The sequence below is a fragment of the Hypanus sabinus genome, chromosome 6, assembly GCF_030144855.1.
Source record: "Hypanus sabinus isolate sHypSab1 chromosome 6, sHypSab1.hap1, whole genome shotgun sequence".
NCBI lineage: Eukaryota > Metazoa > Chordata > Chondrichthyes > Myliobatiformes > Dasyatidae > Hypanus > Hypanus sabinus.
The window spans coordinates 167,478,439-167,492,472 of NC_082711.1; the positions used below are offsets into that span (position 1 = coordinate 167,478,439).

General features: G+C 38.3%; 1 protein-coding gene across 5 annotated transcripts in view; it reads right to left on the reverse strand.

The window, feature by feature from the left end:
* Positions 1-1,186: 1,186 nt before the first annotated feature.
* akap10 (A kinase (PRKA) anchor protein 10) overlaps positions 1,187-14,034 on the reverse strand; it is a 95,221-nt gene continuing 82,373 nt past the window's right edge. For 4 of the 5 annotated variants that reach the window (XM_059973436.1, XM_059973437.1, XM_059973438.1 and 1 more), the window contains 5 exons: positions 11,780-11,862; positions 10,734-10,786; positions 8,640-8,735; positions 8,519-8,553; positions 1,187-1,899 (listed from right to left, as the gene is read on the reverse strand). In XM_059973436.1, the coding sequence (XP_059829419.1) occupies positions 8,539-8,553; positions 8,640-8,735; positions 10,734-10,786; positions 11,780-11,862 (247 nt within the window). In that variant the 3' untranslated portion in view covers positions 1,187-1,899; positions 8,519-8,538. The remainder of the gene's footprint in view (positions 1,900-8,518; positions 8,554-8,639; positions 8,736-10,733; positions 10,787-11,779; positions 11,863-14,034) is intronic. The other variant, XM_059973435.1, reaches the window with a different exon arrangement.

The following is a 14,034-nucleotide window of genomic DNA, read 5'->3' on the forward strand; positions in this document are numbered from 1 at the left end:
TTTTCACACACAGTCTCTAGAGTTTACAGAGAATGGTGTGAAAGACAAAAACAACATCCAGTGAGTGGAAGCCTATAGACGAAGATTTATGTATGTATCCTTTGCCTTCCGAATTGCATCCAGTAATTCCAGCCATTGCTGCTCTTCCATCATTCCTGCCGGTGTTCTTTTCCCAATCAATTCTGACTAACCCCTCTTTCATGCTCTGTAATTCCCTTTACTCCACTGTACAACTAATACATCTGACTTCAGCTTCTCCTTCTGAAATTTCAGGGTGAGTTTGATCATATCACGATCACTTGTTCTTAAGGGTTATTTTACCTTCTCTAATCAATTCTGGTTCATTGCACAATACTCAATCCAAAATAGCTGATTCCCTAGTGCGCTCAACCACGAGCTGCTTTAAAAAGCCATCTTGTAGGCATTCTAGAAATTCCCCCTCTTGGAATCCATACCAACCTGATTTTCCCAATCTACCTGCATATTGAGATCCCCATAACTATTGTAACATTGCTCTTTTCGCATGCATTTTCTATCTCCCGTTGTAATTTGTCGACCACATCCTTACTACTGTTTAGGAGCCTTTATACAACTCCCATCAGTGTCTTTTTACCCTTGCAGTTCCTTAGCTCTATCCAAAATGACTCAACACCTTCCAACCCTATGTCATTGCTTTCTAATGATATGATTTCAATTTTTTTTTTAACTAACAGAGCAATGCTGCCCCCTCTGCCCTCCTGCCCTTTCAATACAATGTGTATCCTTGTACATAAAGCTTCCAGCCATGATTCAGTGATGCCAACATCATACATGCCAATATGTAACTATGCTACAAGTTCATCTACTTATTCGGTATACTATGTGCATTCGAATATAGCACCTTCAGTCCTGCAAATTTCCCTATCAACAGCTTCTCCTCACTACACTTTACCTCTGTTTGTAAACCAGTTACCTCATCTTCAGCACTATCATCTGTCTTTCCTACAATAACATAGAGAAAGGTTGAAAGTATGTTTTTAATTGCAAAAGAAATGTAGAACACTAGTGGTGATCATTGGTACCATTAGGAAGGAAAGCTCAGGAACTCCCCAGATCACTGTGACCTTGTGCAAGATTTTAGTGGCCCCACCAGTTTCTCCCCACTTGCAAGGGCTCAAGAAAACAGAACAGAAACAATATAAATGACACCATTCTCAATAATATATGTATTTTAAATCAAACACAATTAAATAGGTATGATTTTAGATTAAGTACAGGAATACTTATGCATCTGAAAACATAGAAATGGTACATAGTACCAAAACTTAGACACAGCCTTAATTTGTTTGCTTCTGTGATAATCTTCAATCTTAACACAATTAGGTAACATCTGAGGACCTAATCGCCACTTATCAATTATTATACAGAAACACAAGATTTCCAATCCTTTTACAAAAGTCATATTATATATAGATTTTTTCCCCATACTGTGTCACATTTTTAAACAAAAATCCTGAAGTTACCTAGCGGCTGGACAATGAAACAGACAGCAACAAACCAATGGAGTGGTGTTCAGAGCACAGCACAGCTCTATGACAAGTCACTTCAAATGTACTAAATCCATACACCCAGAACCCAGATTTAAAGAGCGCTTTGAAATTCTTTCAGTGCAGAAACTTCATGAGAAAACCCTTCATAGTACCCTGTCTTCTAAAGTCATTGAAACGTGTGCGCATCTTGAGGCTGAAAATCTTGGAGTGCACAGTTTTCTTCTTACAGATAATGGAGTAACATCAGACTGTGCAATTCACGGCACTGCATCATGGCTGTGTTAACAGAAGGGAGTCCTTTTCTGGATGTGGAGGGAAGCCACTTGAACAGGAGAACACATGAACCAGGTCTTCCTTTCACTAGTCATAGCTACAATTAATAGAAAAAGAACAGCAATTAACTGAAGCTTGCAAAGAAATAAACTGATCTTTCTTTAGGGAAAAAGTAAAAAACCTGAACACAGCAATGGTATGCTTTTAAAGTAATTGAAGTATGGGGGTGGGGAATATGACAGAGCTAGTCTGTTTTTGCAGACAGTGGTACGTATGTGGAAGGCTCTGCCAGGGGTAGTGATTTAAGAAACTCTTAGATAGGCACATGGATGCTGGAAAATGGAGGGTTATGTCTGAAGAAAGGGCTAAACTGATCTTAGAGTAGGTTAATAGATCAGCACAACATCATGGGCCAAATGGCCTTTACTGTGCTGTAATATTCTATATTGTACCTGTGTATTAGCATGTACAAGATATACAAAAACTTACCTAAATTTTACTTAATACAGTCATAACAGATCTTTATTATTATATTTTTATTTAGGGATACAGCATGGCAACAGGCCCTTTTGGCCCAATGAGCCCATTGCACTCAATTATACCCATGTTACTAATTAACCTAGTAACCCGTACATCTCTGAAGTGTGGGAGGAAACCAGAGCACCTGGAGGAAACCCACACCATCTCAGGGAGAACAAACTCTTTACAGATGCAAAGGGAAATGAGCCCAGGCCGCTGGCACTGTAAAGCATTACTGTAACCATTACACTGAGGTGCTGCCCTATGCTGCTGTCTAGTCTGTCCATATCTTACGCTCTCAATGTTAGTGAAGCCAACTCTCACAGCAGGCCATATCAGATGGAAAAATAAAACTTCCCCCTTTCAGTTCCTTCTGCTTTGTGTATCAGTTGTCCACCACCTTGACTCCAAGACCAGCAAAGCATCTGAGAAGGTCCTGTATGTTAAGCTGGCCCCGAAGGTTAAGGTAATCAGACTCAAAGGGAGTAGCCTAACTGGATCCAACAATGGCTTGGTGATAAGTAGCAAAGGGTACTGGTGGGAGAAACCTTTCTGACTGTAAGTCCCTAACCTATGTTGTACTATGGGGAACAGTGCTAGGACCCTTGTTTGTGCTATCAATAATTTGGGCATGAATCTAAAGAGATATGATGCATACATTTGCAGATGACGTGAAGATTGCTGGTGCTGTGGACAGTGAAGGTTGACTAAGGCTAAAGCAGGATGTTGATCAGATGGAAAGTTGGGCTGAGTGTAGGCAGATGTGAGGTGATGTATTTTAGGAAATGGGAAAGTGCATATATTGTAAAGGATAGTCATTAAAAATGTGTTCCTTGAGGGTTCAGGTCATTTGTTCCCTGAAAACAGCACAGAGGTAGATAGAGTGTTGAAAAAAAATATTTTGACCCATGAGGGCAAAAATATAAAAGTAACTTTGCAAATTTCTATAACACTGGTTAGACCACACATGGAAAATGCAGGAGAGATTCACCAGGCTGTTGTCTGGACTGGGACAGAGATTGGACAGAGGCTGAGGGCATGGTTCAATGCAGTCCCTCTCTCTGTGTCTCCAAGCTTGGCAGCTTCCTTTTAATGCATCAACTGCTTTAAGCACTACCTGTGGGACAGAGTTCCATGTTCTTATTGCTCTGTTGAGTACAGTAATTCCTGCTAAATTCCTCAAGTGCATTTCTTGTTGATTTTCTTTTAAAAACAGCTTTTAGTTATGTTCCTCCCAAGTGGAAATATTATTTCTGCATCCACTCCATCAAAACATTCCATAATTTTAAACTCCTTATTTGGTCACCTTTCAACAGATAAAGAACTCAGCCTTCCTCCTTTTCCCACTGTGGATACTTTTGTACTCCTGGCATGGTCTGTATAAATTTATTCAGTCCATCTCTGTATCCATGATTTATATACATGCAAATATACAAATTAAGAGCAGCAGTAGGCTCTGTTTCCCCTCAGAGTTGCTCCAACATTTAATAGGACAATTGCTAATCTATTTGTATCCATAACTCTGCAATCTCACTGGGTATATTTAAAGCAGAGGCTGATGGATTCTGAATTAGTAAGGGTGTCAAAGGCTATGAGAAGCCAGGATAATGAATCAGCCATGATCGAATGATGGAACAGACTCGATGGGCAGAATGTCCTAATTCTGCTCCCATGTCCTATCTTTCTGGTTTCATCAAGCTACAATAATTTTTTACCCCTGTGTTTATCAAGACCGTATCTACCTCTGTCTTAAAAATATTCAGTGCTTCTGCCACTGAATACTAAAATACAGGATCACCTGAGGGAGAAAAATGCCTTAAGTAAGCAACCACTTCATCCTAAACAGCAAACCTAGTTTTAAAGTTTCCCACTATAGAAAATAATTTCTTAACTTTTATCCTGTCAAAACAGTTCTGGATCTTTTGTTTCAGTCAGCTCCTCACTCCAAGCTCCAGCAGATACAAACAAAAGCAGAAGAGCAGTGTATGAAACCATTTCTCGTAAAACAACTTGCCTGTTCCAAGTATTAGCCCAAGTATTACATAGATTAGGAAGTTGCTGTGATGTGTTGGTCAGGGTACAACATGCAAAAATAATCAACATTCAATAATTTTAAAGAATAAAGAATAACATCAAAAATAAAGTTAAGAGTTTAAAAGTTCTTCTTTGAATGAATTCCAAAACACTAACCATAATCAGTAAATCATTCATGCATTTTAATATCAGTTCCTTTGCATCTTAAGATTAATGTCAGAGCTCAAGGTGTTTCACTGTAACTGTTGCTGACCCCACTCATTCATTTACATCTTGCACTGGACAACCGAGTAGGTGTACTAGCAAATTATGCCTGAGAACATCAATTATGGTTAAAAAGAAAACGGCACTGGATTTTTGAGGTACAATATAATCCATGTACATCAGAGAACTTCTGAGAGTGCTTGAGATTTGTATGAAGCTCTCAGAATGTGTTGCAGCCATCAAACCCATGATGTTCTTGTTCATAAAGGTGTTAATGGTGGAGCATTAAATAGTTGAAGTGTGATATTAAAAGACCAGATGCATAGAAAATCTTAACTTGCTTAACAGCCATAAAACAAGAGACCAAAAATAATTTAGTCTGACTTTCCTGCTTTTTGTTGTTGCTTTCATTCCACACAATTTAAAAGCAAAATATGAAGACAGTAACTATTTTGTTCATTCGTACGAAGTGTACTGAAAAAGTCACGAACAGTTCAATCAGCTCTCACTATAACATAATTGTGAATTTACGATTGATGCACACGCTAATGGCAAGGATCAAGGATCAACTATATTTAACTACATTTTAGCTACATTTACATGGATGAGAAACTTGCAGTGCTGTGTTGGTCAGGGCACGACATGTAAAAATAAATAACATATATAATAAAATATATTCCATATATAATTTTAAAGAATTATATAGAAAATAAAATTAGAGGCTAAAGTATCTATATGGAATAACATTTGCATATACCAGCATGTATTTACAATGTGAACAGTATTATAAAAAGAGGTTAAAGTATTTACAGTGCTGTGGCTGGGGTTCTAGATAGATGGGAGAGTGAGGCCAACTCGAATGGATGACTAGATTAACCGCCTGGGGGAAGAAACTTTTAAAATGGCGTGAAGATTTTGTAGATCAGTCATGCATTTTAATTATCAGTTCCTTTGCACCTTAAGATTAATGTCAGAAAAAGTTCAGAAGGGAACTTTTGGGAAAGGTAGTTTATACAGTCGGTAATGTCCACAATGGTTTGTGCTGCCTGCTTCTTTGTCCTGGATACATAAGAGACCTACAGTGATAGAAAACTGAAGCCAATGACCTTTCCTCCTGACCTGATTTAACAAGAACACTCTTGTACGTCATTATTCCAAGCCGAACGCAAGGGAAGTCCAGAAAGAAAAAAGGATATTAAAACACACTGGGGGTGAAACTGAAAGCCTTTTAAATCGTCAAGTGTTCAGATTACAAAAGGGAAGCAAATTTACTAATACTAAAGACTCCTTCTATTGTAGCAGCATCTTTAACAAAGAGGTAGCCTCCTTAGGACAAATTGATGAATTCACTAGATCTTTGGGTGGTAAAAAAAAATTGAATTATTAGTTATGAGAAACTATTGGCAAATTTAAAAATAATGTCTACTCATCTGCATTGCCATCACTGACCTTACAAATTAATAATTCACTTAACTATAGAATACCAATAACATTTCTATAACCAGTTCACATAAAAAAAATCTCCAGACAAAAGACATCTTAGAAACATATAAGAACAAGCAGGATAGTAAAAGGTGAGTCAGTAGATGTTTACTTGGACTTTCAGAAGACTTTTGTCAAGGTACCGCACATGCTGCTGCTAAACAAAAGCCCGCGGTATTACAGGAAAGGTACTAGCATGGATAGAAGATTGGCTGCTGGTGACTACTAGTGTTCCACAGTGGTTCACATTGGGACCATGTCTTTTCACTTTATATGTCAATAACTTGGATGACAGATTTAATGGCTTTATGAGATAGGTGAAGGGGCAGGTGGTGTTGAAGTAGGGAGTCTGCAGGAGGACTTAAACAGATTAGGAGAAAGTGGCAGATGGAATACGGTGTCGGAAAGTGTACAGAAGGAATAAAGGTGTAGATTATTTTCTAAATGGAGAGAAAATTCAAAACTTTGAGGTGCAAAGAGGCTTGGGAATTCTCAAGCAGGATCTCCTAAAGATTAACTTAAAGGTTGAGTTGGTGGTGAGGGTGGCAAATGCAATTTCAAGAGGACTAGAACATAAAAGTAAGGATCTAATGCTGAGGCTTTATATGGCATTGGTCAGACTGCACCTGGAATATTGAGAGCAGTTTTGGGCCTCTTATTCTCAGAAAAGATGTGCTGGCATTAGAGAGAGTGCAGAGGAGGTTCAAGAGAATGATTCCAAGAATGAAGAGCATTTGATGGCTCTGAGCCTGTACTCACAACAAGATAGAGTGGATGTTGAGAGGATGTTTCCTATGGTGGATGAGTCTAGATCGAGAAGGCACAGTCTCAGAATAGAGGAATGTCCCTTTAGTACAGAGATGAGGAGGGATTTCTTAAGCCATAGTCTGGCAAATCTTGAATTCATTACTAGAGATGGCTGTGGAGGCCAAGTTATTCGGTATTTTTAAGCAGAAGTTGATAAGTTCTTGATTAGTAATGGTGTCAAATATTATGGCAAGAAGGCAGGAGACTGGAGTTGAGGGGGTAATAAATCAGCCATGATCGAATGGTGGAGCAGACCCAATTTACCAAATGGTCTAATTCTGCTCCTATGTCTTATGGTCGAAGATTTGAGTGATGGGGGTCATAAACTGAAGTTATCTGCTCTGCTGACATCTCTCCCTTAAGTTCAGTATGTGCTTTTAATTCCTTCTGCAGAGAATATAGATATTGGAGGCAATGAACAGAAAAATATACAGTGGTAACAGATTAGGGGAATAAAAGAAGCTTGATCATCAGGCTCAGTGTGGTTGAAGTTAGTGGTGAAAACTAATTTAAAACAAAACGAAAGACGTGTCCTGGAAAGTAAGTGGGAGATGAATAAGTGATTTGTTGCATATTTATTAATTCATACTGCAGTGACCAAATATTGACACTTAAGTAAAAATGAATGGAATTAGAATCAGACGTTTGCCATGTAGGAGATCAGCTCATTGTTTACGTCAGTTAATAAAGATCTACTACTTTCAGTCTGTAATCAAGTTATCAAGCCAGCCACTCCTCTGGTCATTCTCCAAAATATGAGGGCTCCTGCCTTCTCTACTCCATCAGATGGTGCAATTGAGGCCTCCACCACCAAGATCTCTCAATTCCTTTTAAATCTTTTGACCAATTTAAAATCTATTATCTCTGGCTATTGCAATACCTAATGGAAATAGATCCTTCCTATTCATTGTATATACAGTACACAGTTGTATCTGAACTGCAAGGTTTCATTTGTTTGCAAACAAGATTACAAAGAAAATTTGAACTCATTCACTTTTTTTCTGTGAAAGTTTTGAGTAGACTAAAATTTATTGCCAACACCAATTGTACGCTCAATTGAATGGGTGTTCCAGAGAAACTACAAATCTTGAGGTTGGCATTTTGACAACACTGACCCACATTATTGATTGCAATCTTTGCAATTGATTGCATCTTTCCAAACTGGTCAGTCTTTTGGAAACATCAAATTCCAGCTTATTGGATAACTACTGATTATCAATCACTAATCAATCAAGCATTAATCAGCCTCAGTCAAGCTTTGGTGGGTGGGTAGGAAAGTTTACATTGCATGACAGACTGGGGTTAACTTTCATAACCAGGCAGCCAAACACCCATCAGTCACCGTCAAGGTCACAAATTATAAATAGGACGCTACAAGTGCAAATATGAAAGACGGAGAGAATGAGCAAGATCAAATAAGTTATTATATGGTCGAATGGGGGAACAAATTCATGAGGCTATGATAACTGAGCAAGGGAGAGTGGAGAGTTCCCAAAAACTAAGTGAGTAAGATAAAATTGTGATGTGATCTATGGACAGGATTTGTAATTGGACCATTCCATTACCATCACATAGTTCTCATAACTGTATGAAGTTCAGCAATCATTTTTTCCATTTGTTGCAATTTTCAATTATAGTATTCTCTTGATGGGCGAAAAATAATCACTTACCCAAGACACAAATGTTTCCTTTACATTCTGGTCCACTGCGAACAACACAATACATTATTTCAGGAGTTCTTAATGGTAAAACTGTTAAAGATACAGTGATTTAACACGACCAGTTCATTACCTTTGTGGACTTAACAATGTGAGGCTCACTTTGTGCTTGTTGTATGACATCATTGACAATCATTTTGGCAATCTTCCATGCCATCTCTTCCTGGGCCTAAAAAAGAAACAACTTTAGACAATCAACAATGCCAGACTTTGAAAAGATGGAGAATCTAGTGCAGAATAACTTTCTTGCCAACCTCTCCAAATGGCAATTTCCTCAAACCCAGACAAGTCTGAAGCATTGTACAATAAAGGGAATTAGAGGGTGCTGCAGACTAGAATGGAGTGGAATAAAGGGTGTATCTCATATCCTGTGTATGTCCTGGTAGCAGGGCTTTACACTGCTTTGAAAATATGGGGTATCACATTGTTATTATGAGTAATTAAACCTCAAGGTATACATGAATAAGAGGAAAGATTTGGATTAAGCCTGTAGGAAACAAAAGACCATGAAGCTGAATTAATGTGGCAAGGCTCCACCAGAAGTCATGGAGCTCAGACAATGAAAAATTGGTTTATTATTATTATCACAGTGAAAAACTATGTTTTGCATGCCATCAACAGAGATCATTTCATCACATTAATACATTAAGGCAGTAAAAAGGAAAAGCAATGACAAAATGCAGAATGAAATGCTACATTTAGAGTAAAGGGGCAGTGCCGTATGGGTTTCTTCCCACAGTCGAAAGGCATACCAGTTATGAGGTTACTTGGTCATTACAAATTGTCCTGTGACTAGGCTAGGACTGAATTGGTGGGCTGCTGTGTGGTACAGCTCATTAGGCAGGAAGTGCCTGTTCTGGGCTGTATCTCTAAAAATATAAACAAACACTGGCAATACCAGCACATTAAAGATGGCATCCTTTGAATGAGTTTTGAATCCTTTGAAAGGAGTTTTCAATTCAACTGGTCAAAATAAATCAAACTGATAACTAAAAGTAAATACAGCAATAAAAGAGCAATGTCTGGGGCAACATTCCTCCTTCAACATCTGCTTAGATGGTTCATTCATCTGATTGCTTTATTTGTGGGATGCTACTGTACGCACAACAGCCTCAGTGTTTATTCACGCAAAAGTAGCAAATAAATAATTAATTGGACGCCAAGTGCTTTGGAAAATTTGTTAAGCTAACTGGATGCAAATCTTCGCATAAAAGACTATTTAATATATCCTCTCTATGCATCCACCACGTTAGCTGGACAGAATTGCTTTTCTACATCCTGTACAAGTATTCAGGATATCAAACCATGAGGCTAGTTAAATTACTCCTCCCCACCCCCCCGTCCTCTAAATAACAACAAAAATAATATCACCAGCTCTCTATATAATCTAAATGATGTTTTATCCACATTTGGCTTTGGACATTTTCAAATTTTATCAGATAAAAGCAATCAGGAGGAACAAATTAATTGTTTCAGAGCTCTAGAAACTGGGGCAGGATTTGTGGAGAGGGAAGTCAGAACCTAATAGAAAAGTAACACTGTACTTTTATGATATCCCTTCATTTAGATTGTTTCAATAAGCCTGGGGATGGAAAGGGTACAGAACTATATAGGATGGTTTAATAAAAGCAGAAAGAACATTGACTTGATACTAAGTATAAGTAATGGATTTATTTCAATGCTCATGGTTATAAATAAAGTTGCCACTGGTCTTTCCAGATACTGCTCTTTAGGTATGCTAATAAAATTTGTGTGAGATCTCTTATAGCTGATTTTAATTGACATTATTTTAAATTTCCAAATCTACAATGATGGAGATCAGTGACTTTACCCGAGTTTTAATGCAAGTGAGAAAAGCAGAGAGGAAGTAAGATGGTGATATCCATGCAACTCAACGACTGTAGTAGTGCCAATGATCAGTAACTGTGAAGATTACATTGTTGACCTCCAGAACTTGAGGAATTACAGTTGTGTACCTTAAGAAAGCCGTGATTAACTGAATCGATAAATGCTATAACTTTGGGACACTTCACACTTATCACCTGAAGCACTCCAACAGATCTGAGGATTGATTGCTTAGCAAAATTGCAGGTCTATGTTGTTTCTGGGTAGTAAGTGGGTCAATTTAAAATTATAATTTGGTTTTAAGTTTAAGTTTAATATTTACCTCATCAGTGTTCCCCTGTACCCATTTCTTCATGGCCTGTGAAAACATGGAACCTGTTTGAAATAATTTAAAAATAAGTTTAATACATATGTTTGTTGTCTCTGTGAACTGAACACCTTTGTTTCAAAAATATGTAAACTTCAACTGAGTAAATTGTCATTTTGAAAAAGCCTGGATGCAATTTTGTGTCTTCTTTGGCACAGTTGCTGAGTCAGTAACTGCTCAGCGACTGCTCATTGCAGTGAACATCTGGCATCACCACCGCATGGCATGGCGTCTCCATGTACAAGGGTTACAAGAGGCTGCAGAGGGTTGCACTTTCAGTCAGTTCTAACACAGATAACAATGCCAGCAAGGACATCTTCAAGAGGATGTTCTTCAAAAAAAAAGTAGCATCCATCATTAAGGACCCCCATCATTCTGGACATAATCTTTTCACATTACCACTATCAGGGAGAAGGTACAGGAGCCAAAACACATTCAATGTTTTAGCAGCAGTTTCTTCTCCTCTGATCACACCACTAATCCATGAAGAATGCTTCATTATTTGTCTCTTGTATTATTTATTTACTTTGTGACTTTTAGTACTTTTACGCTGCAAAACCACCAATTTCACAACATATTTCAGTGATAATAAACCTGATATTGATCCTGAACACAAGGCATCACTCAAGTGAAATTTAGCTGGTTTCAGGGATGTGATCATTGGCAAACAATATTTTTGGCATTGTCCCTGTTAATTCGTTTATTTCATTTTAGGATTTTTGCAAACTACATAGATTGGACTATTTATCAGGTCTTTTATCTGCATTCCTACAATGGAGAGCCCTTTCAGCTGGACTAAGTCTGAACATTATTTTCTCAGAACACATCTATGGAATGCTAATAATAACAATTTTTATTTATACAGTGCCTTTTATGAAGTAAAAACATCTCCAAGCTCTTCCCTGGAGCACAATTAGACAAAGACAGACACTAAGTCAATGACTGAATAATAAATTGGTCAGGTCTTTTCTCAAGTGAAGGCAACCAGGGTGAATATTTACCTTTTGATTTTTTCACATCTGGCTCTGGTTCAGACTCTCTTATAAACTGGCCAAGTTCATTTATCTTCCCAAATGTCATATGCCTACAAAAATAAATCAAGAAGAATTCTGAACTTGTAATAACAATTTACTGCTTGCAGTCCATATTCCTTTATGGTTGGGACCAATGATACAAGAGTCTGTATTACACAGCTCATTACTGGAACTGAGAGTCTCTGCACTATAACAAATTGGAGTCAACGCAAACTGAAAGATTGAATACATATGAAAAATATGATATTTGTACAACAATTAGGATAGTTAAATGGGACCCAATTCAATAAATATTTAGAGTTCAAGAAAGCAAAACTAAAACTAATGAAACAGCTTACTGTTAAGTAAGCACAACTTAACACCCAACTACTCTGATCATCATCATCATCATGTGCCGTGTTGTATGATGTGGGCAGTAATGGTCTCATGACCATGATGGTTCTTGGCAAATTTTTCTACAGAAGTGGTTTGCTATTCTTCTGGACAGTGTACTTACAAGATGAGTGACCCCAGTCATTGTCAATACTCCTCAGAGGTTGTCTGCCTGGCATCAGTAGTCACATAACCAGGGCTTGAGATATGCATCAGCTGCTCATATGACCATCCACCACTTGCTCCCATTGCTTCATTTGACCCTGCTCTGGTGGGGTGGGGGGGGGGGGGGGTGTTAAGCAGGTACTACACCTTGCCTAAGGGTAACCTGCAGGCAAGCAGAGAGGAGTGCATTACACCTCCTTTGGTAGAGATGCATCTCCACCCTGCCATCCTAACTACACTTGTACCCAACTACACTAAATGACTTACACCCAGCTACACTTTGGCCATACATTAGTTAAATAACTATCACTTATAACAGAAGAACTATGGTAACTTAGTGTAAATTACAATGTCCAGTAAAACATCATTATCTCAGCTCATTCCCCAAGAGATTATGTTTCTTCAAAGGTGTGAAAAAACAAGCCTGACTTGGAAAATAAATGAGAAACTTCCACTTAACCCATGATTGAAATTAGTCTAGAAAATAATTCCAGCCTAATTGATGACACCACACACAATTTTTCCTCACATCCTGTTTTAGCCTAAGTATCTGGTGACAAGACAGCTTCAAGTTGTCATAAGTTGTTTGGCTTCAATATCTGCAGCAGTGACTCACTCTGCAAAAGCACAGTGATATAAAAGCCAGCAAGTCACCAAGCAAGAGTGCTGTGATAACAGACTTCAGTTCTCTGCAACCACCATTGCTTATCAGATAATATCATTTCTCAAGAATGGATGTAAAGTGGAAAAGCCACAAGAGGATTGACAGCTTGTGGACAGCTATAACATGCACTGGTGTTGCACTGGTGTCAAGGCCATATATAGCTCAAGCACCCAGGAGCCCATCACAATGAAAGCAAAGAATGAAGGCAGTCCTATCAAGGACAGGAAAGCAAGTCAATATTGGAAGAAATAATTCAGGAGATACGGCACATAGTAGGCCCTACTGGCCCTATGGGTTAACAGTTCTCCAATTTAACCCCAGCCTGACCACGGTATAATTTACCATAACCCATTAGCCTACCAACTGGTAGGTTTTTGGACTGTGGGAGGAAACCCACATGGTCAGGGGTAGAAGGTCATTACAGGGAGCAGTGGGAATTGAACCCGGGTCACTGGTTCTGTAAAGCTTTGTGCTAACCACTATGCTACCATGCTGCCCCAAATAATTTCACCTTTCTCCCTAGAACCAAGACCTCTAGTTCAAGCCTCACCCAACCTGCGGGGGAAAGAGCCTACATACCACACAATTTTGTATACCTCCATAAATCTCCCCTCATTCTCCTACGCTCCAAGGAATAAAGTCCTAACCTATTCAACTTTTTCCTATAACCCAGTTAAGTCCCGGCATCATTCTTTTAAATTTTCTCTGCAATCTTTCAAGCTTATTGATCTCTTTCCTATAGGTAGACCAGAATTGCAAACAATACCTTAAATATGACATCTCCAGTGTCTTATACAACTTTAGTATAACACCCCAACTCTTGTACTTAATGCCCTGATTTATGAAAGCCAATATACTTTATACAACCCTTCTGCAGACCTTGTCATTTTCATATTTGATATGAAACTCCTGACTCTAAAATGTGTCATAAGACATGTAGCATCAGGTTTCAAAAGAAAAGACTGGAGGATGTTCTCACAGCCTCCTTTAAGGAAAAAATATTCACACCTTCATGTACTGC